At 36.3% G+C, this 26131-nt stretch overlaps 1 protein-coding gene across 1 annotated transcript in view; it reads right to left on the reverse strand.

Moving 5' to 3' along the window:
- Positions 1-26131, reverse strand: part of LOC136027124 (exportin-7-like) — a gene marked incomplete in the record, with an annotated part of 197101 nt that overhangs the window by 69691 nt on the left and 101279 nt on the right. The window contains 3 exon segments of the mRNA XM_065704079.1: positions 670-881; positions 8581-8931; positions 20740-20887. Coding sequence (XP_065560151.1) covers positions 670-881; positions 8581-8931; positions 20740-20887 — 711 coding nt within the window.

Consider the following 26131-nt stretch of genomic DNA (forward strand, 5'->3'; position numbering starts at 1 on the left):
TCAAACAAGAGAGTCTTCGACAGTTGTTTGATATAACCCCCTTCCTCTACTATTAAATACAATTAAAATAGTTTGCATCGTAAAGTAATCGGTCATATCTTATATTCAAAAGACGCTAACTATTCCTCATGCAATATAAAAATTGAAGAAGAGAGCCACCGTTCTGTTTAACTCATATTAGTCCATTACTCCGATTACATCTCCATAAAAACTGGATCATTCTTAACAAATGCTTAGACAAGGAATATATTCTATGCATAGAAATTAAAAAAAACAGCTTTCTTTAACAAATATATTATCCAAATTTCTCATACAGTCAAAATTTTATTTATAAATATTTATAATTTAAAATTAGGGTAAAAAACTCGCCTAAATTAATCCACAAGTGGCGCTAATCATGATTGCTGCAACCTAGGGAAAAGAACAATGAGAAAAAGCGGGAGCCTCTAACATTTTTTTTTATTAAACTCAGAGTCTTTCACCGTCGTATTAAACATCATCGCTAAGCTACATGACTATCAATGTTAATCCTTTTAAATACAACATTATTCCAGCAAATATAAATGAACGCCACTGAAGAGTTTCTGCCAAAGTTCGTTTGATAAAAAAAAAGCAAAAGCAAATCTATCACAAATATGTTATAATAAATATAAAAAATCAGATATTTACCAAGAGATCATTTTGGGGAATTGAGGAGAGTAGTTTGATAAATGTTTGGAGAACGTTTTCAAGAGCATCATCGCCGTATAACCGAAAAACACCAAAATTGACATAATTGCCAGCCAAAGTAGCTTTGAGCATCACAAAACAAATAGAGACACCTTTTAACTTCATACTATAAATACGCTCTTTAGGTATTTCCACATTAAGTATACGAGTACCTGAAAACATATTTCAAAATTGAATAATACCTCTCAATGATTTTAAAACAGAGAACACATAGTTTTATTTTAACAAGATTTTGAAAAGAAAAGAAAAACATTCAAAAGAAAATAAGATTTTTTTTTACGTTCAGAACATTCGAAAACGATTATGCAAAACGGTCTTCACTCTACTTTTTCAAATTTCACAAGAGAGCTAAAACAAGGGTTTTTGCTCTCTTTCAATAAAAAAAACTAGATAAGATAAATATATAGAAAGCACAGTGCGTGGCTAAGAAATGAAATTTCATTTTTGTATGTATTTCTTAAAGCTTAACTAAAACGCTGGATCAATGCTCTGCTTGGCAATATGAGGCTCAGGGATCAATCTCCGCTGCAGAAAGGCTGGGTGACAGAATTGCTAATTGTCCCTGCGAAAAACCCCACTGAAACTTCGGTTCGACCCCCCTGTGCGCCAGCAAGGTCTCTGAAGGAGCTTCACGCTAAATAAAATTCTGGCAGGTGGAATTCAAACTAATGTGCTCAAACATTTCGTTTCGAACCGTGGCCCGTCTCCATTGCCCCTAGTGCCTCGTTCAAGTAGAGCTCTTTCAAAAGGGGCCAGTGGATGAAGACCCAAAAGAGGAAGTATTCTCATTTTTGCTAGGAAGTAGAACAAACATCTTAACACATGGCCGTGTGAGCGTACTATTGGAGAGTCTAACACCTTTTTTGGCATCATTCCAAGAATGTGCAAATCGGTTTCAGAGGATTTCACAAATTTCGAGATTGATGCGTTGTCTGGTATTGCATAATCATTAATTTTCCCGGTGAAACAATACAATGAATACAAGTGGACCCATATCCTGATTTCCGAGAATTCCTTGGCATGTTTCTGAGAATGTTAAGAATGATGCGTTATCTGGTATTAACTTCTAAGCAGTTATCCATTGATTTTATGAAATTTAAATCTTAAGTATGAATCGAGCGAGAAACCCATTATTTCCTATGGTAAAAGAACGACACGTTACTCGACTGAGCTAATAGGTCATTGATGAAATTATGTTCTTGGAAATACAATCTAGGCAATCCATACATTGTTTCTGGGACGCTAGTCAACTGGTGTTAATTGTCACAATATGGCATGCGTAATCGATTTCTCAATTGGAGTTGGATATAAGGTAAATACAATCAGTGATTTGTTTCTGGGCACCTTTTTTGGCCTCAATCCGAGAATATGCATACCATGGTGATTTGAAATGCTTGAGTTTGGGTCCCAAAATCCCATCCAGGACTCCATGTCCCCCCCAGGACCCCGAGTCCCAATGACCCTAATTCCATGCCCTGACTCAGTGACTCAGTATCAACAATTAAAACTCAGCTAATTGGTGAATTCCAAGTAGTTTCATTGATGACTGAGTATCAAAACTACTAAAAAGCAGTTGGAGGAGAAAATGGAAATCTCAGAAAACGCTTAGAGTGGAGAGATCGGGATTGAACTTGGTGTGAAGAATAAGCACAAGTCCTAGATACGTGATTGACATAAACGGACCTGATCCGCTCTCAAGAAAGGTTGAGCTTAAAACTCCTTATTCATTCCATTTAGAATTGCCTGTTATGTATAAACCAGGTGAATTGATTAATGAAGAAATAATTAAACGAGAAATGAATTATTTAAAATATTATAGTTTTTTCCTGGTGAAAAATATACGAAACAAGAGAAATTAAATGGTAATAAATAATGCGTAAATCTGTAAAAGCTTAACAAATGAATAAAACCCTTCTTACTTTCCTTCCGCTAATATTGCTTGTTTCATTATTCGCTCTATTTGGGCTCATTTTCTATTCGCCTCATCCTATTATTACAATCGTCATATTGTTTCTTTTCTCAGTTCGAGTTAAGATGAAGCATATAGCTTGCTTCTCTTCACAAAAAAATGAGACAGCAATTTCTCGCAAGTTACTTGAAGATTCAACTTGTATTCAATTTGGAAAAACTAAGTACAGCAAAAGAATGGTTAAAATATTTATGTTATTTGCTTATTATTTCATTATTAATTTATGAATTAGTTTTATTGATAGGAACCAAAAACTTAGATAAAGGAAATAGTATAAATAATTTATTTATAACAGAATAAAAAATTAAAAAATAGATGAATTATCCCGTTCAAGACTTTATGTGCAAATTTTTTTTATGGAGATATTAGGCCAAATTTTTGGTCATAGTCATTCATGCCCATTTAGCCATGGAAACTACCAATTAATCATTCTTTTCATATTGGGAAATAGGCTTTGCCCCTGGGAAAAAACAACGAAGGAGACCCCCCCTCCCCTTCTCCGTTTCCTGTCTGCGGGCATGCATATAAACTACAACCCACAAAATACTTTTTGACTTTAGAAGTTCAATCATAGTAATACAGGGACGTCATTTCACAATAGCACAATTTTTTTTTTAATTCCGCATTTTTATCTAGATGAAATTAATGAAATTAAAACACATAAATTATAAGAAATTATTAGTTTTCCTGTTAAAAAAAAGTTAATTCTGAGATTCGATGTCACGAATCTAGCAGGTTCTTGGTAAAAAAAAAAAAAAAAAAAAAAAAAAAAAAAAAAAAAAAAAATTGGCACGTCTAATTACTAGGGGTGTAATTCGCAAAATTTAGAGGGATGGGAAATACGTTTTTCAAAATCTTTGAGTAAGGAGCAGGGTCGTGTCCAGGGTTTTTGCTCAGAGAGGGTAGGAGTGGGGTGGGGGTGCAAAAAAACGTCAAAAATTTGTTTATAAACATAATTGCTACATTTTACCAGTCCTACAAGCATTTCATGGGGTTCAAACCCCCAAAACCACTATCCCCCCCCCCACACTGGACACGGCATTGGTTAAGAGGAGAGGGGCGAAATTCGTCTTTTTTTTCAATTTTGTGAGCGAAAATACCATAAAAGCATTTTTTCAACAAAATACCTCCCATAAAGGATATAATCTAAGGGGAACATGACTCCATCCCCACCAACTGACACCGCTGATAGCTAATGGAATCAATTCTTATGACCAAAAGAAGGTGAAAAAAAAAATATGAAGATCCATTATCTCGACAAGTATCTCCTTTTGACCTCTTAATTTACCACTATTTTGTCAACATCAACAAGTTTCGAAAATACACACAAACTTACTAAGATCAAACTTAGACAATAAGCAGCATGCCATAAAAAACAAGAGATACATCATAAGGTCAGGCACTTTGTAATAAAATGCCGAAATTTGATAACAACAAAAAAAAGTAACAACTAATGACATACTTACAGAACAGACAGACTAACAAAAAATGTAATAATTAAAATGAAATGCTAAAATAAATTAAGATTAAAAAACAGGAAAAAAAAAAATCAAGACCAGAAACGGGGTTTATGGCCATTTTCAGACTTGTGACCCTTGGAATCTTACAACATCCAACTCCTATAGAATGTGCTAAAGTATTTCATTGAAACGCTAATGTGCATATGTAACATAGACGGTAATTTACAGAAAGGGTTTATAAATTTTTCAAATATTCCCCAAGACATCGTTTTTTCACCTCCAGGAGTGCTTAAGTCTTGGGTTTCGAGCCAAGGATACAAAATTTAAAAAAGTAATAATACAGTAACGAAGCCAGAGCCACCGAGATAAATTTCAGTCCCTGACAAACCTGATATAAGAAGTTAAAAGGTCTTCAGTTTTCATGGTATTATATTGTATACGGAACAATACAGGACAACAATACATAGCGAGTAGCTACAAGATTGGTACTTTATATTCAAACTTTTAAATAAAGAGTTCAGTGGGGGTTCAGTGGTGGTCTTACTTCCAACCTTGATCATGTAATTGTGTTAGATTTAACTCTACTTTCATCAATAGTTCATGTGGACGACTCTAAAATCGACGACGATTATTTACCAATCACGTGCCAACTATCTTGCTCCATGGCGAGCTCTGTGCAACGTAACTCTCCCAAGTGGTTCCCAAAGTTAAATTGGGAAAATACCAACGTTCCACTTTATGTATTGAGATTGTCCCAGTTATTATCATCTTTTAAAGTGCCATTCCACTCATTGCAAACATCTGTACGTACAACTTCACCTTGGATAGATATCAACTCGTATTATCAGCAAATAGTGTTCTGTCTCAAGTCTGCCGCTAAAAAAGATGTTCCCTCTGAGCGCGTGCGAATGGGTACTCGCAATCCCTTTTGGAAAGTTGATCCTAAAGTGAAGATGGCGAAGCAAAAAGCTAAGTTCTGGCTCCGTATGTCGATAGCCTGTGATCGTCCTCCTTCTGGTTCAGAACATTAAATAAAACAGAAAACCAAACGAGAGTACAAATATTCCCTGCATAGAGCGAGACTGAATGCTTGGGATGGTCTTTGTGACAAGAAATCCTGGGTTCGTGTTATAAAAATTCCACCTCCAAATAATTCGTCTCTTCGGCTATGTGACTTCGTCTCATTATAAAAATATTTTGCTTTCATTTAATGCTAATCTCCAAAATCATTTTACAAAGCTTGTCAACTCAATCCTCCCAATGCGTATCAACCAATCTCAAGTGTTATCGGTGGAATCTGGTGTTATACTCCGAGCTCTTAATCAAGTGAATAAATCTGAGTCTCTCGATAGTGATGGTCTTTGCTTCAAGTTTTTTGCTTATGATTGTCCTGAACTGCTGAAGCATTTGCAGTTATTGTTTCAGATGTGTTTGGCAGAGTCCGTTGAGCCAGATAATTTTTTGTCGGGTATATAAAAATAAGTTGTCTGTCTGTGGATCAGGTGACGTCATGTTTCTGTGTCGGCTGACGTCATGTTTTCGACTGACGAAATTACAGACCGGGACATCGGGACACAAATGACGACCGGGACACCGGCACAAAGGGAATATAAATGACGACCGGGACACAAGGAATGTTCGATTAGCAATCACCATCAACAAAGCACCGGGACACAAATGACGACGGGGACATAGGGAGTATAAATGATGACCAGGACATAAGTAAAAAAAAATTAAAAACTAAAAAAAAGGTAAAAACTACAAAAAAACTAAAAAGAAAAAAAAACTAAAAACTAATAAAAAACTAAAAAAGCTAAAAAAAAACTAAAAAAGAAAATAGAATGAAAACGGAAAAAAAATGAAAAATAAAGGAGAAAAACAAAACTAAAAAAAAAAGAAAAAAAATATAAAAAAAGGTAAAAAACTAAAACCTAAAAAAAGACCAATTCAAAAACGAATGTATATACAGACCGGGACACAAATGACGACCGGGACACAGGGAATATAAATGACAACCAGGACACTCAAAGAGAAATTACAGACCGGGACACCGGAACACAAATGACGACCGATACAAAAATGACGACCGGGACACCGCGACACAGGGAATATAAATTACGACCGCGACACTCAAAGAGAAATTACAAACTGGGACACCGGGACACAAATGACGACCGGGACACAGGGAAACAACAACAACGGGGACGCCGGGGGGCACAGGGGGATATATAAATGACGACAGGGACACAGGGAATGTTCGATTAGGAATCACCATCAACAAAGCTCAAGGGCAATCATAAGAATAATGAGGTATAGATCTGAACTCAGATTGTTTTTCCCATGGACAATTATATGTTGCATGTTCAAGAGTCGGTAAACCTGACAATCTATTTATATGCACAGACAATGGGACAGCCAAGAATGTTGTACATTCGCAAGTTTTACGTAGTTAAAAATATATATATATATATATCTATCTATATTCACAGGTGGGACACAGGGACGCAACTACAATGGCGCGTAACTAATATGACGCGTAACGACTTGCGCGCGCGGGGGGGGCTTGGGGGGGGGGGGGCGCGAAGCGCCCCCACCAACTAGGTGTTGGGGTGGCGCGAAGCGCCACCCCAACAGCTAGTATATATATATATATATATATATATATATTAAACTCAGCAAATGATTGGTGTTTTTGACCCTCTTTGGCCATTTTTTGAATTGAGGTAATTTATTTATGCTGTATGTTGTTATGCTGTTATGTTATTTATGTTGTTATGTTTTTTCTTGTTTTTTCTTTTGTGTGTGTTTACTCCACAGTTTTATGTATTTTGTGGGTTATAAATAAATTATTATTATTATTAGTATTATTATTATTATACCAGACTTTCAAAGACCCAGGGATATAACAAACAAAAGAGACCGTTATACCATGATGTTATTCAGGTACCTGATTGCCAACATGTAATAATAACGGAGACGAGAAATAAATTAGTTCACTCGCTAAGAGTCTGTACTGTAAGCGGGAAATCCTTTAGTATTTCAAGAACGTTACTCGAAGGTCAACCACAAGGGCCTTAGACTTGGCCACTGTGCCTTCTACAATTTGAATTTCTACTCCAGCCTTTCCAAAATATACTTTTCAATTACTCCTCTCTCAGTTTTTTACTATAACTATTTTGATACAATTACCTCTGGGACAACAGAAAAAAAATACAACTCAATCGACGGTCCATCGAAGAGAAAACACAATTTTCTATTCTGTTTTATTATTTGTCGAAATTTTCGTTAGGGGGTTCAGCTGAATTTTCGCTCGGGGGTTCATTAATAAGCTGAATTTGATAGTACAGTGCTTTTCATAATCAACTTCAGAACTTGCGTTCTCCCCTCATTTTCCTAATATTTTTAAAACCTTTGTATGCCTTGACTTTAAACCCATTGCTCTAAAATCGATGAATACTTCATATCTAAAATTGGCATGAAGTCCAATCAGTATTTTTTGCTTTTATTATTCACAGTGCACTGTTTTTTACTCAACTATTTTTTATCTTTCAGGGTATCATGCCATTGTGGGTGTATCTTGTCACACCGGCCACGGAATTGGAGATTGGAATACGAATCTCCTATTAGAGTCTAGTCATTTCAGTGGTAGCTCTTACCATCCTTTGGGAATTGGCATCCAAATGAGCCTCTAGTTATTAATTAGGATTAAATTTATCTGCCCTAGCACCAAGATATGGTACAAATACTGTAAGTTTTTGTTTTTACAAATAATACAGCCCCAAGTATCGTAAATACAGTATCGTGAAAATATAACCCCGAGTATCATAAATACAGTATTGGGAAAATACAGCCCCGAATATCATAAATACGGTATCGTGAAAATACAGCCCCGAGTATCGTAAATATAGTTTCATCCTAGACCAGATTGAGGTCTGATATCCCTTGTCTAACTAAAATTTGGCGCTGAGATTAAGATCCTGCTTCTTACTGTTACTTCTTTTCGTGTGGATCGTATGCCTTCTGTATAGCTACTGCATTCAACCAAAAGAAGCAAGTGAAAATCAGATAAAACAGAAATAGATAGTTTTCTTTAAGATTTGGCAGAATTGGCCAAAAACCACACAAAAGCAACATGCCAAAATGCACTGGTCTTGCAAGGCCTTCTACATAAGCTGACTCAAGTAAGTTAATTGAACACTGACTCGACTCTGATGCTGACTTGAATCATTCAATCAAGGTTGCAGCATCCACCGCAGCCTAGTAAAAAAAATCACAAAAGATCAAGCCAAGTAGGGTATATCTCAGTCTACAAATTGTTGTTTGATTTGAAGGATAGCACCACATATGATCAGAAATTTTTTAGAAATTGAAATGTATTATTTTGGTTAAACAAAACAGAATTTATGCAGAAAGAGATCTTACCATAGCTACATATCACTTTACTTGCTTCACGAAAAAGAAGTACTCCATTTGGCGATGACACATCGAAATGCAGTCTCTGAGACCTATTTTGTACAAGTTCAGCAAAGAATTTGAGTATTGGAGTGGTCACCTGTGGTTCTGAATACCATAGTTGAATAGAACGAATTAGTAGATCTGTGTATGTAGGATAGATCCATTCAAACAGCATCATGAATGCGATTTTCGTATTCAGGGCATAAGCTACTCCCCTTAGGTCTCTTGCGACTCCTATGACGAGCTTTTGAGCTTCATCGTTTCGGAAAACTGGAGAGTCGGCTTGAGATAACATTTGGGCAAGAATATCGAAGGATCCTATAAAAACAAAGAAGAACTTTCAATTATGATTTATCAGCAGATAAGGCCATACAACACTAATGAGACTATATCATCCAACGAGAAGTTTTTACTGTATACCCAATAGTACTGTCCCTTCACGAACATGAAAAATTGTAGAACCAAAATTTCTAGGTCATGATTAGAATTAAATAAAAAAAAATAAAATAAAAAAGAAAGCAGCCTCTAAGATTTTTAAATTTGCTTCTTTGTCTGAAAGATCTCATCCTTCCACGAGCACTAGACCCTAAGGCAATAAAGAAAAAAGACCAAAATAAAATAATAAATAAACCTAGAAATCAGATTTTTAAAAATCTTCGAATCCTACCTATCATAGCTAATCAAATATAGCTAAACAAACATTTATCGAAAATCCCATCGAATTTAAGGCAATATTTTCATAGAAAAAGTTCTTTCACCAGAAATAAATCTGGCGAGGAATATCATTTTAAAGAGAAAAATTCATATTTAATATCATAATTATATACATGGAACAGGGGAATTTAAGGAAATTCTCAACCACCTTGATACCATCCCAAGGATCTGCTTTCCAGAAAAACAAGGCAAGAATATTTATGATTTTCATATTTGGAAAAAAAACCAACCAAGGGTCGTGATTGTGTACATGAAGCGCCACCCCAACACCTAGTTGGTGGGGGCGCTTCGCGCCCCCCCCCAAGCCCCCCCGCGCGCGTAAGTCGTTACGCGCCATATTAGTTACGCGCCATTGTAGTTGTGTCCCTATGTCCCACCTGTGAATATAGATAGATATATATATATATATATATATATATATATATATATATATATATATATATATATATATATATATATATATATATATATATATATATATATATATATATATATGTTTTTAACTACGTAAAACTTGCGAATATACAACATTCTTTGCTGTCCCATTGTCTGTGCATATAAATAGATTGTCAGGTTTACCGACTCTTGAACATGCAACATATAATGGTCAATGGGAAAACAATCCGTATTCAGATCTATACCTCATGATTCTAATGATTGCCCTTGAGCTTTGTTGATGGTGATTGCTAATCGACCATTCCCTGAGTCGCCATCGTCATTTATATATCCCTCTGTGCACCCCGGCGTCCCCTTTGTAGTTATGTCCCTGTGTCCCGGTCGTCATTTATATTCCCTGTGTCCCGGTCGTCATTTGTGTTCCGGTGTCCCAGTCTCTGATTTCTCTTTGAGTGTCCCGGGCGTCATTTATATTCCTTGTGTCCCGGTGTCCCGGTCGTCATTTATATCCCCCTGTGCCCCCCGGCGTCCCCGTTGTAGTTGTGTCATTTATATTCCCTGTGTCCCGGTCGTCATCCCGGTATAAATTCGTTTTTGAATTGGTATATGATGAAATAAATTTTTAATTTTTTCCCTTTTTTTTCCTTTTAGTTTTTTTTATTGGTTTTGACCTTTTTTTAGGTTTTTTAGTTTTTTTCTTTTTTCTTTTTAGTTTTTTTTGAAGTTTTTATCTTTTTAGTTTTTTTATTTTTATTTATATTTTTTTAGTTTTCTTTTTCTCCTTTATTTTTCAGTTTTTTTTCCTTTTTTTAGTTTTTTTTTTCTTTTTAGTTCTTTTAGTTTTTACCTTTTTTAGTTTTTTTTAGTTTTTTAGATGAAAATTTTTTAGTTTTATTCCTTTTTTTCTTTTCAGTTTTTTTATTGGTTTTTACCTTTTTTTTTAGCTTTTTTAGTTTTTTCTTTTTAGCCTACTTTTTTTTTAGTTTTTATCTTTTTTATTTTTTTTTATTTTTATTCTTAACTTTTTTTTTATTAGTTTTTAGTTTTTTTGTAGTTTTTGCCTTTTTTAGTTTTTTTCAGTTTTTTTTTAGTTTTTAGATTTTTACCTTTTTTAGCCTAACCAGGATTTGAACCTGGGACCTTCATTCTCCGTTCTGACACCCTCTCTCATCGAGTGACTACTCCAGCATGTTCATTTTGGTGTTTTAAATGGTATATTATTAACCAAATTAATGTGTTTTACAATATACTAAGCATCGTCGTAACAAAAATGACGACAACTAATTTCATGACGTCAGTCAACACAGAAATTAAGTTCTGAAATTAAGTCATGAAATTAGTTGCCGTCATTTTTGCTTTGACGGTGACGTCATTCAAGTTATATAAGACATATGTTCACGTAGAAATCTATTAATGTTTAAGATTACAATGACTGATGAAGATGCTCAAAGAGTCTATGCCAAAAAACTTGCTGCTGATAGAGAAAGTCAGATAAGAAAGCGTGCCGAGGAACTATCAGCAGCAAGTTTTTTGGCATAGACTCTTTGAGCATCTTCATCAGTCATTGTAAACTTAAACATTAATAGATTTCTACGCGAACATATGTCTTATATAACTTGAATGACGTCACCTTCAAGCAAAAATGACGGCAACTAATTTCATGACGTCAGCCGAAACATGACGTCACCTGATCCACAGATCCACAGATCCACAGACAGACAGACAACTTATTTTTATATATATAGATATATATATATATATATATATATATATATATATATATATATATATATATATAATATACATTTATATTCCCTGTGTCCCGGTCGTGATTTGTGTCCGGGTTTCCCAGTCTGTAATTTCTCTTTGAGGTTCCCGGTCGTCATTTATATTCCCTGTGTCCCGGTCGTCATTTGTGTCCCGGTGTCCCGGTATGTAATTTCATCAGTTGACAAACATGACGTCAGTCGACAAACAACTTCATGACGCATACAGCTCAATCCTTAAAATGATGACGTCAGTCGACAAACATGACGTCACTCGACAGACACACACACACAGACAACTTATTTATATATATATATATATATATATATATATATATATATATATATATATATATATATATATATATATATATATATTGTGGGGGCGCTTCGCGCCCACCCCCAAGGCCCCCCGCGCGCGTAAGTCGTTACGCGCCATATTAGTTACGCGCCATTGTAGTTGTGTCCCTGTGTCCCACCTGTGAATATATATATAAATATATATATATATATATATATATATATATATATATATATATATATATATATATATATATATATATATATATATATATATATATATATATATCATGAAAAGAAAAATCACCAATGCAACATCAAAAACACATAAAAAATATATATATATATATATATATATATATATATATATATATATATATAAAATATATATAAAAATATAAATATATATATATATATATATATATATATATATATATATATATATATATATATATATATATATATATATATATATATATATATATATATATAAATATACATTTATATTCCCTGTGTCCCGGTCGTCATTTGTGTCCCGGTATGTAATTTCATCAGTTGACAAACATGAAGTCCGTCGACAAACAACTTCATGACGCATACAGCTCAATCCTTAAAATGATGACGTCAGTCGACAAACATGACGTCAGGCGACACACAAACATGAAGTCACTCGACAGACACACACACACAGACAACTTATTTTTATATATATATATATATATATATATATATATATATATATATATATATATATATATATATACTAGCTGTTGGGGTGGCGCTTCGCGCCACCCCAAAACCTAGTTGGTGGGGGCGCTTCGCGCCCACCCCCAAGGCCCCCCGCGCGCGTAAGTCGTTACGCGCCATATTAGTTACGCGCCATTGTAGTTGTGTCCCTGTGTCCCACCTGTGAATATATATATAAATATATAAAAGGAAGACTGTTTTCCTAAATTAGTGACTAATATAGACCAGCACTTGAATGAGGCCTTAACCCTACTCATCCATACAATCACATAGGTCAAACAGCATAGCCATACACAATCAACCATAAAGAATAATCCATGGACAGGCAGTCATGTCGTCAATAAGTATAAGTCGTCATTTACCAAACAATAGAAACAATAAAGACAAATAATTCAGAGGCAACAACCCAACACAAGGGCTCATCAGGAGAATACACTTGTCTATAGGGTTTCGCCACATTAAATTCTCTACCCAGCCAAGTGTTGTGGCTACCACAGAATATCCATGGCATCCCCGTGTCAGGTATCACCCCCAAAATACATGCCTATGAAAGAAAAAAAAAACAGCAAATGTAAAACAACCAAGTAACACCAAAACAAGCTTATCCTGTTAATATATCCCTCTTTTTAGCAACAATAGGTAAACTAAATATGATAAATTTTACCAAATCACAAATATTAACACATTGCAAAAAACCTGAATGAACTAAACAATTATAGAATTCATCTTTACCATGAGGCTATTTTTTAAAAAAATCCGCTCTATTAGAAACACAATTCAAAATAAATTTTCCCTTTGTCCCGGTCGTCATTTGTGTCCCGGTGTCCCAGTCTGTAATTTCTCTTTGATTGTCCTGGTCGTCATTTATATTCCCTGTGTCCCGGTCGTCATTTGTGTCCCGGAGCTTTGTATATATATATATATATATATATATATATATATATATATATATATATATATATATATATATATATATATATATATATATATATATATATATATATATATATATATATATATATATATATATATATATATATATATATATATATATATATATATATATATATATATATATATATATATATTTAACTACGTAAGACTTGCGAATATACAACATTCTTGGCTGTCCCATTGTCTGTGCATATAAATAGATTGTCAGGTTTACCGACTCTTGAACATGCAACATATAATTGTCCATGGGAAAAACAGTCTGTATTCAGATCTATACCTCATTATTCTAATGATTGCCCTTGAGCTTTGTTGATGGTAATTGCTAATCGAACATTCCCTGTGTCCCAGTCGTCATTTATATATCCCCCTGTGCCCCCGGCGTCCCCGTTGTTGTTGTTTCCCTGTGTCCCGGTCGTCATTTGTGTCCCGGTGTCCCAGTCTGTAATTTCTCTTTGAGTATCGCGGTCGTCATTTATATTTCCTGGGTCCCGGCCTGTAATTTCTCTTTGAGTGTCCTGGTCGTCATTTATATTCCCTGTGTCCCGGTCGTCATTTGTGTCCCGGTACTTTGTTGATGGTGATTGCTAATCGAACATTCCTTATGTCCCGGTCGCTTTCTCTTTGAGTGTCCCCGTTGTCATTTATATTCCCTACTGGTGGGGGCGATTCACACCCCCCCAAGCCCCCCCCGCGCGCGTAAGTCGTTACGCGCCATATTAGTTACGCTCCATTGTAGTTGTGTCCCTGTGTACCACCTATGAATACAGATAGATTTATATATGTGTTTTGAACTACGTAAAACTTGCGAATATACAACATTCTTGGCTTTCCCATTGTCTGTGCATATACAAAGCCTTATGTACTTATAATGACGTCATATGCAAACGCTCTTTTTACAAACAAACAAACATACATACACACAACTCGTTTTTATATAGATAGATATATAGATAGATACAATACAAATTAACTGCGTAAAACTTGCGAATATACAACATTCTTCGCTGTCCAATTGTCGCTGCATATAAATAGATTGTCAGGCTTACCGACCCTCTAACATGCAACGTACATTGTCCATGGGAAAAACAATCAGTATTAAGATCTATACCACATTTTTCTAATGATTGACCTTGAGCTTTGTTGATGGTGATTGCAAATGCTAATCGAATTGGGAATTGCAATCTTTTAAATTGAAAAGGCAGATCCGTTGGAATCATGGGAATGCAAGGAATAAGAACAGCTACACCCTCAAAAGGCCCTGTCAAGATTGTGGCCTCTATTACGTTTTCCATTGTTTTTTTTTTTTTAAGGCAAGTCGCGTGCCATTGCAAAGCTTTGGTGGGTTGATATTTCTTAACAGTATTATTGGTACACCTATTTTTAGTTGTAGCACGTGAAGGGGAAACCCTGAAAGATCCACGGAATTTAAAAATTCAGATGGATAATTAACCGCTTCATTTGGTTCCAAAACTGTGTCGACTGACTTGTAAAGGACTGCCTGGTCTCGAATCTTGGTCAAAACAATATTGTTGATTTCGTGGATGTCTATATTTTTGGGTGCAAGAATCGCTCTTTCACTTAGCCATTTATTATTTTTATAATTGTTTAGAATATTCGGAAATACTTTTTCTATCAATTCATTTTTGGACGTCACTAAATTACAGAATTCAGCAGGTAGTTGTATACGTCCTGAAATTGAGTCTACTGGGAGCTTTCCGTTTCCAATTGCCAGCAATTAATCTGAAAATGTTTGACCAGAGTCATCGTTTTGCAATCGGACACGCATATTTGTAGTTAATTTTAATGTTTTTACGTGTGCCCATAAATTAGAATTTTTCAGGCAAGCATTCATTTCGTCTGCAGGGGTTGATCTAGGTATTATAGGTAATGTTTGCCTGAAATCTCCCGCAAGCAATATTAATGTGCTGCCAAAGGGTTTCGTATTCCCTCGCAAATCTTTCAAACATTGATCCAGAGCCTCGAGCGATTTTTTGTGTGCCATTGTGCACTCGTCCCAAATAATAAGTTTGCATTCCTGCAATACTTTACCCATTCCAGATGATTTGGAAATATTGCACGTGGGAGTTTCTATAGAATGCAAATTCAGAGGCAATTTCAAAGCGGAATGAGCAGTTCTTCCACCAGGCAGCAACGTTGCGGCTATTCCGGACGACGCAATTGTCAACGCTATATCATTTTTTGATCGAATTGATGCCAGAATCAGTTTTATCACAAACGTTTTACCAGTACCTCCTGGCGCATCCAAAAAGAAAATTTCTCCAACGTTGTTATCGACACAATGCATTATCATATCATAAATGTCTTTTTGTTCCGACGTTAACTTGGAAATGGTATTTTGTATATACGATAATAGATCATGTAACTTCGTTCACGATCCAATTCTACACATGTCGAAACAGCAGCGATACGATTAGGTGAAGGCATTCCCAAATCCTGAAGAGGTTTGTTTGCAATACATACGCACACATCTTCTATAATAACTAAAGTGTAGTTATAAATTTCTGATGTAAAATCAAAAGTCATATCTGACGTCTCTAACCGTTTTCGATGGAGTATATCTTCGGACATTTTTGATTTATATTTTTCCCATAACTCTGTAGGAGCTGATGGAGAGCAAGTTGTTAAAATGATGCCAAACAATGCACGAATTTGACTTGGAGTTGACGTTTCGCACGCGTCATTGACGCAGTTATCCCAGTGTTGGTCATTCTCTACAATAAATTCAGAGCTTGGCATGCACTACGGTAAGTGTCATGTATAGTACCGTTTACAGTTCTCAAATACTCAAAGGATGTCGGACCGGGTACATTCACCAAAAGCAGGAGTAGAAAGAAGCATTCATGTTGATTGGGGTGAACGGTGTATAGTCTTCCTATCGTGGTATCTTTGAAGATGGTAGGTTGGCCGTCGACTGACTTACCCTGTTTTCGACGTTCAAATACTTTATTTTTAGTATTCCACGTGTAATACGAAGGCACTTCAGCTGCTGTATCTCGTCCCAAGATTGATTACATGTAAATGTAATAAATAAATCTGGACGACCATAAAGACGACCATACGCAATAGCATCTTGAGCATATTCATGCATATGACGGGGACTGCCAGCATATGACGAAGGTAAAATCGTTAATCTTCCAACGTTTGTGGTATTACCGTCATTTACAACTGCATCTCGCAAATGAATGTATTGTTCAGAGCGGAGCTTGGTCTGATTCAGACGGATATATAGCAAACGTTCTGATCCAATTTTAGCATACATATCAACGACATATTGGAGAAACAATTGACGGCATTTTAAAATATAATAATTGACTTCATCCTGCCGAATCATTAGTCTATAGGAATAATAATGCATTGCACTGCATTTCTTATTCATTTCTTTGTTAGTGGCTGGATTCATCAATTTAATATTAAAGTGATAGCCGTCGGCTCCATCCCAAAAAATGATAGGATATTGTAGGGCATCGTAGCGACTTTCAGCAATTCTTAACAACTGAGCGTTTCGTTTATGAAGAATAATATCTCGAGGTAAAAACTGATCACCGACCATAACGATTGCCACTTCGTCGATAGTTGGAGCATTTTATCTTCGCACATGTTGGCCAGGAGGCGTTTTGTCAGCGGAAATAACAATTTTATGCGTATCAGTAGGCATCAAATCGATGGCTGTTTTGAACAGACGCACTAAATTATTATTTTCGTGGAAAAGATGTTGCAATTGGGAAACGATTGTCCTTTCAACGTTGGGAGAAATTTCGCAACGTGCGTTCAATTCAGAATTTCTATCACTGATGAAGTACAATTGTAAAAATTTATGATTCTCGCCTGAGAATGGTAGATTGATCTGGATTTTCGATTTAATTGATCTGGATTTTCGATTTGGGCTCCAAACGACGTCATTTGGAAACATGAGAAATATTTTCTGATCTGTGATAAAAAAACGCTTAGATTCTGGCGTAGTTCCAGTAAGCAAAGTCTTCAATAGCTCTGGTTGTGCAGCCAATAGAGGAAGTTTAACTTTTCCTGAGGCGCAACACATTCCCATTGTTTCACCATTGAATTTCAAGGCCTTGCAATAGGGACAAATTTTAGACATAGTCCCGATTTGAACACATCTACTCAAGCTATAATCATCGACTGGGCTGTACCTGAATGCCAGGCGATAACTTTCAGGTTGCTCTGATTCCTCGGCAAGCTTTCTTTTCTTACTTTCTCTATCAGCAGCAAGCCTGATTTCTTGCTCTTCTTGTGATTCCTCGGCACGCCTTCTTTTTTCACTTTCTCTTTTAGCAGCAAGTCTGGTTTCAAGTTGCTCTGGTAGTTCCTCGGCACGCCTTCTTTTTTCACTTTCTCTTTTAGCAGCAAGTTTGGTTTCGCGTTGCTCTGGTAGTTCCTCGGCACGCCTTCTTTTTTCACTTTCGCTTTTAGCAGCAAGTCTGGTTTCATGTTGCTCTGGTAGTTTCTCGGCACGCCTTCCTTTTTCACTTTCTCTTTTAACAGCAAGTCTGGTTTCGCGTTGCTCTGGTAGTTCCTCGGCACGCATTCTTTTTTCACTTTCTCTTTTAGCAGCAAGTCTGGTTTCGCGTTGCTCTGGTAGTTCCTCTTCCTCGGCACGATTTCTTTTCTTACTTTCTCTATCAGCAGCAAGTTTTTTGGCATAGACTCTTTGAGCATCTTCCTCGACTGTTGCCATTGTAGGTTCATCAGTCATTTTACAGTTAAACATTAATAGATTTCTCCGTGAGCGAATGTCTTAAATACCTTTAATGACGTCACCGTCATAACAAACATGACGACAACTGACTACATTTAATGACGTCATCGTCATAACAAACATGACGACAATTAACTTCATGACGTCAGTCGACACACAAACATGACGTCACTCGACACACACACACACAGACAACTTATTTTTATATATATAGATAGGTAGAAACATAGAAGATAGATGTCTCGGTGTCCCGGCCGTCATTTGTGTTCGATGTCCCGGTCTGTAATTTCGTCAGTGGACAAATATGACGTCAGTCGACACACAAACATGACGTCACTCGACACACACACAAACAGACAACTTATTTATATATATATAGATATACTAGCTGTTGGGGTGGCGCTTCGCACCAACCCAACACCTAGTTGGTGGGGGCGCTTCGCCCCCCCCCCTCCGCGCGCGTAAGTCGTTACGCACCATATTGGTTACGCGCCATTGTAGTTGTGTCCCTGTGTCCCACCTGTGAATATAGATAGATATAAATATATTTTTAACTGCGTAAAACTTGCGAATAAACAACATTCTTGGCTGTCCCATTGTCTGTGCATATAAATAGATTGTCAGGTTTACCGACTCTTGAACATGCAACATATAATTGTCCATGGGAAAAACAATCTGTATTCAGATCTATACCTTATAATTCTAATGATTGCCCTTGAGCTTTGTTGATGATGATTGCTAATCGAACATTCCCTTTGTCCCCGTCGTCATTTATATATCCCCATGTGCCCCTTCAAATATATAAGTTTCATTAAGTTTAGTTTTACCTATCAGAGGTTACGAGCCTGAAATTTTTTTTCTGATTTTGAAAAAAGAAGGAAAAAAACCCCTGAAAGTCATATTATTCTAATGAAAATCACACCATCAGATTTAGCGTATCAGAGAATACTACTGTCGAGGTTACAAGCTCCTATCTGCAAAAATGTGAAATTTTGTAATTTTTGCCAAAAGACAGATCACGGATGCAGGTTTATTTGTTTTTTCCCCAGGGGTGATCGTATCGACCCAGTGGGCATAGAGCGTCTGGAGAGGGCTAATTCTAACGGAAATAAAAAAAATCCAGTAAACTTTTTAAGTGATCAAAAATTTGAGGGCGACTAAGACCCCTCCCACGCCACTTTTTCCCAAAATCGTCCGATCAAAATTTTGAGATAACTATTTTGTTCAGCATAGTTGAAAAGCGCGATTACTACGTTTTTGGAGATAACATGGCTCCCCACAGCCCCTAGGGAAAGGTATTTAAGATATAAATTTTGCCAATTGTTGACGTATACTATTTGTTGTTGAGAAGTATGCATATAATTTTTCGGGTGGGGAAGGGAGGACGAATTTTTTTGCTGGAAGATTTTGAGGAGATTGCTGGATAGGATAAGAAACTTCTTTATATGTCTTGCTTTATCTTTACCGATTGAATTTTACTCGTGGAGACGTTAAGGATAGTTGTTCGGGGCAATTTTTCCAGGCTTGCATTGTCCAGAGGACACTTCCGTGAAGAAGGGAATTTTTCCGTGGAGGTGCAGCCAGATATCCTGGCGTTATTCAAAAAAAAAATCAGAAATTAAATAAAAAAATCCAATTTTTTTTCAACTGAAAGTAAGGAGCAACACTGAAACTTAAAACGAATAGAATTTATTACTTATATGAGGGGGTTGCCCCATCCTCAACACCTCAATCTTTACGCTAAAGTTTAGATGTGTCCCAATAAGTAACTTTTTTTAAAGTGCCGAAAAATTCAGCGTGAAGAGCTATGTGTCGAGGAGGGGGCAACGCCCCTCATTTACGTAATAATTTCTGTTCGTTTTAAGTTTTAACGTTGTCCCTTACTTTCAGTTTCATTACGGGCGAAGGCTTGAGCTTCTTACGATCTTGTCCGAGTGAAGCGAGGTCCGTCAAAGACAAAAAGCCCGTGAAGCGCCCTCTTTTTTCTGGAATATGCGTATATATATATATATATATATATATATATATATATATATATATATATATATATATATATATATATATATATATATATGGAAAGTAAGGTCGTACATTATTCAATCCCAGGTTGACCCATATCGAGACCTCCAAGAATAAAAACATCAACAACTATCATATCAGTCTAGAAAGCAGCAACAAACCAATTGCTATAATATACAAAATAAATAATACTAAATAAATTATTGATACTAAATGCCCGGCACATTTCAAGCCAAACCTTTTCTCATAATCTTGACATCCTATATTGTGTCGTAAACAACACAATGTGCATATTAAACTCGCATTAATAAAAAAAATACAATCCCACATCCAAAGGGGGCTCTGTTATCATAATATTCATATTCACAAGATCCTAAATTGTAAAAAAAAAAATAGCATTTATGAAAGATAATCTCTCTTGGCCTCTGAAAGATACTGAGCGGTTGACTGAGACAGACAGCTTTATTGTAAGCAAGGAAAAAGCGGAAAAAATACCTCTTAATGGCAGCATAAACTGTTCGAAGCGTTCTTCATCTTCACCGAGATCAACCATAAGAAGTCGACCCAATGATGTATAAAAAGTAGTCCGACATTTCATATGAGACACTTCCAAATTAGTTCCCAGAAATAGAAAATGCTCACTCTGCAAAAAGAAAATTGAACCGATTTAACCAAGAAGCTTGAACAGAAAAACTCAGCTGTCTAAATTCTGCATACTTAGCTTATAAAAATGACCCCAGTCGGTTAATAGCCAATTATTTAAGATATTTCTTTTTTATAGAATTCCAGTTTTTTCGTCTGTATGGGGTACGAAGGGTTTTTGGGATAGATACTTACTTATCAGGGTCAAATTTTTCAAACGATGACATAGCTTTACTCTCAAACTCGAAATATAAAATTAAGAGGCAAGTTTGGGTTGATATTGTCTTCTCATCAATAAGAAGTACAACTGAGCCAGTGATTTCAAATTAAAATCAGTTTTCAGGTTAGTAGTCCACAAACAAAAATAATCTTTTTCGAAACAAATTGTTAATTTACTCTATATTGACATTATTTATATAATAATTGTAGTGATCAACAATGCATGCACTAACTGTTGCTATTTTCATCCTTTTTCGTCATGACCATAAAATGTTTGAATGTCATAAGTATTATCATGTCCAGTATCCAGTATCTTTATACTGGAAACTGGTATCTTATACTGGACAATAAATGTCTAGTATCCTTCGAAAAATAATAATATTAATACATTTGCAAACTGATCATTTTTTTCCTTTCCAAGAACTGAAAAATGACCAATAACAAGTGTTCTGATCAAATTAGTAAAAAATTGGAAGTTTCGATTTTTCATTGCTTACAGCAAATCAAACGAGCGGATACTTAACATAGAGGTTCGATTCTATTAGTAAAGAATAAAACACAATAACAAATTATGAAAACGAGCACATAAGCCAGAAAATATGCAAGAAATAAATTATGTCCAATAAAGAGCAGAACTGTTGTGGGCTATGAAACAAACCAATTTAAGGGATAAGTAATCAACTATAACAAAAAGATGCCAAAATGTAGGTAAATGGTTAAGAAGAAGTATCAAAGAGGGTGAACCTCGCAGGAAACCTCTAAGCATTCTAACAAATTTATTTTGAAGTCTTTGTAGTCGTTTAAAGTACGAGAAGAAGCATATAATTAGGCTAAAATATAGGGAAACCATAATTATGACTTGACACTACTAAGGGATTGTATAAAAGATTTAAAACGAGACGTAAAATGATATCCTTCCCAAGAGCAATGCGATTAACGAATTTGAATCATAAAAGAGAATGGGGGTAAATACCTAAGTAGCAGATCGAATCTAGGTCACACCGAGAATTTTATCAAGTCTAGTGTTAGCTCAATACACTATTAAAAAAAAAAAAAAAAAATGGCGGATTAACCATCAATCTATTCAAAGCCTCCCTTTTTACACCCTCCCAGGAAGCTCCCATTTTCCTTAAATCTTTCTTTACGACATCCTCCCACCCAACCTTGCACCACCTGCTTTCCCTTTAGCCCTATACGGCTGGCCGAAAAGGACAATCGTTGGTAATCTGTCATCCTTCATCCGCAGAAAGTGCCCTAGCCATCTCATCCTTTCTCTCATTATAGCCCTAGGGAGCAGGATTAAACCACACTTTTCGCATACTCTACTATTTAAATACTATCAGTGAGTCGGGTACCAAAACAATCTGTAGACAATACTAGTAAGGCCTAAACAAATCCGGCGAGAGCCCTATCCCGGTGCACCATCGGAGTTTCCAGCCCCTTGCATCCACCCTTACTCCTGTGAGAGTCCTATCTTAATGTACTATTGAAGTTGTTATTGCTTTTTTCAAGGGCAATCGTATCAAACCAATGGTTCTAGAATATCGCGATTGGGGCTTGTTCAAATGAAAATTAAAAGATCTAGTGCCCGTTTTAAATGGCCAGAAAATTAGAGAACAACTGACCTCCATCCCACGTCCCCACTCACCCCATCCCCCTTTTTCCTGAAACTTTTCTGATCAAATTTTGATATTCTATTTTGTTCAGTATAGTTGAAAGGTACAATAGATTTGTCTTTGGAAATGACATGACCCTTTAGAACCAAAGGAAGAAGGGCTGTAATTTATGAAATTTGCCCATTATCTACATACAGTATTCGTTATAGAAAGGTATGCCTACATTTTCCAAAGGGAAAGGAGATCTTCTGGCGATGGACTTTCTACGGGGGCAATTTCACATTGAGATGGAAATTTCTAGGGGTGATCTTTTCAGGGGGAATTTTGCACGGGGGGGGGGGGAATGTGTCAGAGTTCAAATACAAAATTCGTCTTATTTATCTTGATTTCTCGTTGTTGGTCCCATTGTACATGTGGAGACTCTTTGAGGGAACTATCAGGAGGAAGTTTTCAGCCGAGTTGGAATTTCTGTGGGAGATCTTTACGGGGGATTTTCCACGAGATAAATTTTCCATGAGGAAGTTATCACTAGGAGAAAGTTTCCCTCGGTAATTTTCTGTGAGGGAAACTTTAGGGGGTATAATTCCCACACAGGGATATTCCCCAATGACCTTGGGGAAAAGGATAAAAGAACTAAATGAAAAAAAGTCTTTCTTCAAATAATAGAACGCTAAGGAGTATTTTTCAGGCAGAATCGTAAGCAAAAACTTTTCCGGGAAGAATTCGCAGCGGGGAAGGAATTACCCGGGGGTAATTTCTTGGGGGAAGAATTTTAAATGGAAGGAGCTTTACATAGAGAATTTTTTGCGGGGGAATTTTCCCAGAGGAGGTGGATTTCCTGGGATTATCTGAAAAACGATTAGAAATAAATAAAAAAAAAAACAAGTTTGTTCTACTGAAAGTAAGTAAAAGGTCTTAAAAATTTTAGCATGAAGAGAGGAAGGGGCATTCCCCCCTAATATGCGGAATAATTCCGTTTGTTTTAAATTTTATTTTTGCTCCTTACTTTAAATAGAAAAAAAACTTGTTTTTTTTTTATTTAATGAAGGAAAGAGCGACAAGGTCACAATTTATCTTGTATTTCTGACCAAGGCATTCAGTGTAGAAAGTGTTGTGGTTGAACTTCGAAAGCGGGTCGATTGAAAATTAAACTTCCTAATGTCAATTCTAAGGATCAAAAGTGTTGGAAAGGCCAACAGCCCCTCCCCCCTCCTATGCCTGTTACTTTCCCAAACATGTTAAATCAAAATTTTGAGACTGCCATTTTGTTGAGAATATTTGAAAGGTCGAGTAATTACTTTTTTGTGGATGCACCTCCCCCAAAGATTTCAGGGCAAGGGCTACAAATTATACTAGTTCCCCATTATTAACATATAGGGTTTTTATGGAAGAGGTTGTCGTATAAATTTTAGAGGGAGCTCATTAGATTGGAAATCAAAAGTCCTAGTGTAATTTTAAGAGTCACAAGCGGGCAGAGAGCAACTAGCCACCTCCTCCACCAACGCCCCCTTTTCCCCAGAAATGAATCAAACAGAAATCTTGAGATTTTATTTTGTAAAAAAATGGCTCGACATAGTCCCCCAGAGCCTTGGGTCAAGGGTTGGAAGTTGTGCCCCGGGGGCATATAAGATCTTTATGGAATGGGTAGTCGTGTAAATTTCAGATGGGTCTCATTTGATTGGAAATTGGAATTTATTTTGCCATATAAGTCAAAAGTGATTTGAGGGCAACACCCCCCTCCCACGCCTATCATTTACGATAATCAGAATCCAATCAAAATTTGTAGACATCTACATTTTTCTAAGTTGTGGAGTAAGTTTGTCTGAACGTATGTCAACCCCCCTCTAGCCCTTAGCGTAGGGACTGTAATCTAGGCAGTTCTTTCATAGTTTGCGAATTGTATGCCCTGGGACAGTAGCTCTAGTGCACTTTTTAAAAGTGAGAAGTAGTCGGAGGGCAACTAGCCACCCCCCATGTCCTTGTTTCCCTAGATGCATCCGACACAAATTTTGAGATAGCCATTTTGTTGAAAAATAGTCCAAAGAACATAAAACAACACCTCCAGGTTTAATCCCCCCTTCTCAGAGCCCCAAGGGCATATAAGGTTTCTTTAAACTTCAAATGTTTCTCATTTGATTTGAAATTGAAAGTTATATTTCCTTTCTAAGATCCAACAGCAATTTGAGGACAACTACCCCCCCCCCCTTCGACATTCTCTTGTGAGACAGCCATTTTTTTCAAAATAGCCCAAAGATAACAATACAGAGACAAATTCTGTAGATATAAATTTCTGTAATGATAAAAAAAAAACGACCAAAAATCAGAGGCAGCCCAATAGCTCTGCTGGAAGTGCAATGTGGGCAGAATGTATTACTTTTAAATTTGTTTCTGACCCAAGGCACTTAGCATAAGAGAAGTTGTCAAAAGAAACTTCGAAATGAGCTCATTTGACTGAAATTGAAAGTTCTAGTGCACTTTTCAAGAGTCAAAAGTGATGGAAGGGCATCTCAGTTTATCTTGCGTTCAGCATTGTCGCTTGACTCCTGGATTGTATCTTATAACATGCGCAAGAAGTACTCTGATTGGCAAAAAGAAGTGAAAATGCTGACCCTCATGCCAACCATACCTGTCAAGAAGAACTCTCGTAGGAAGATGAGCCTTGAGCTCCCACAAGTAGTTTCTTACTGTCTACAAGTTTTCATAACGTTTGTACTTTCAAACTAGTTCATTCTTTATGGATGTATTAAATGATCCCGTTTCATCTTTCATTATATTTGATGTTAACTGACCACTTAGAGAGAGGTTTACAAGTTATAAAAAAAAACTAGCTTCCGAGATTTCCAGATGGACATATTTATTGACCAAAAAGTTGGCAACCCTGTTGGTTAACCTTACATCACTTTATAGACTTTAAAAGGACGCTAGAATTGTGAGTTTCTAGTCGAATGGCCTTCCTCTCAAGTGTCTATGACCACTCATTATGAACTATGCTGCCTGGGAAAAACTGTCTGGTTTTTTATGGGGCCCCACTTTTCTTTGAAGGGAGAGGCTAGAAACCATGATGTTTTTTCTGGTTTTCTTCTGAATTGGGTCCCATTAGCTCTTTAGCTTTAGGGGCCATACCAGCCCGAGAGACATATATATTGGACCTTGGCTATCTCAAACAGAATGAACAGGGGGGAAGGTAGTAAAACAAGAGCTAAGAGTTCATATGACACTTATGACGAGGTCGGAAGAGCCAAGAGCTCATATGGAATGAGCTCTAGCGAAATTCAAAGAATCAATAGATTGCTTTAAAAGGAAAATCAGAGGCTTAATGCCGGTCGGCATTTAAAATAAGAGCTCTGAGTCACGAGGTCCTTCTATATATCAAAATTCATTAAGATCGATCACCCTCTCGTAAGTTAAAA

This window comes from Artemia franciscana, chromosome 5, assembly GCF_032884065.1.
Source record: "Artemia franciscana chromosome 5, ASM3288406v1, whole genome shotgun sequence".
NCBI classification, from domain to species: Eukaryota; Metazoa; Arthropoda; class Branchiopoda; order Anostraca; family Artemiidae; genus Artemia; species Artemia franciscana.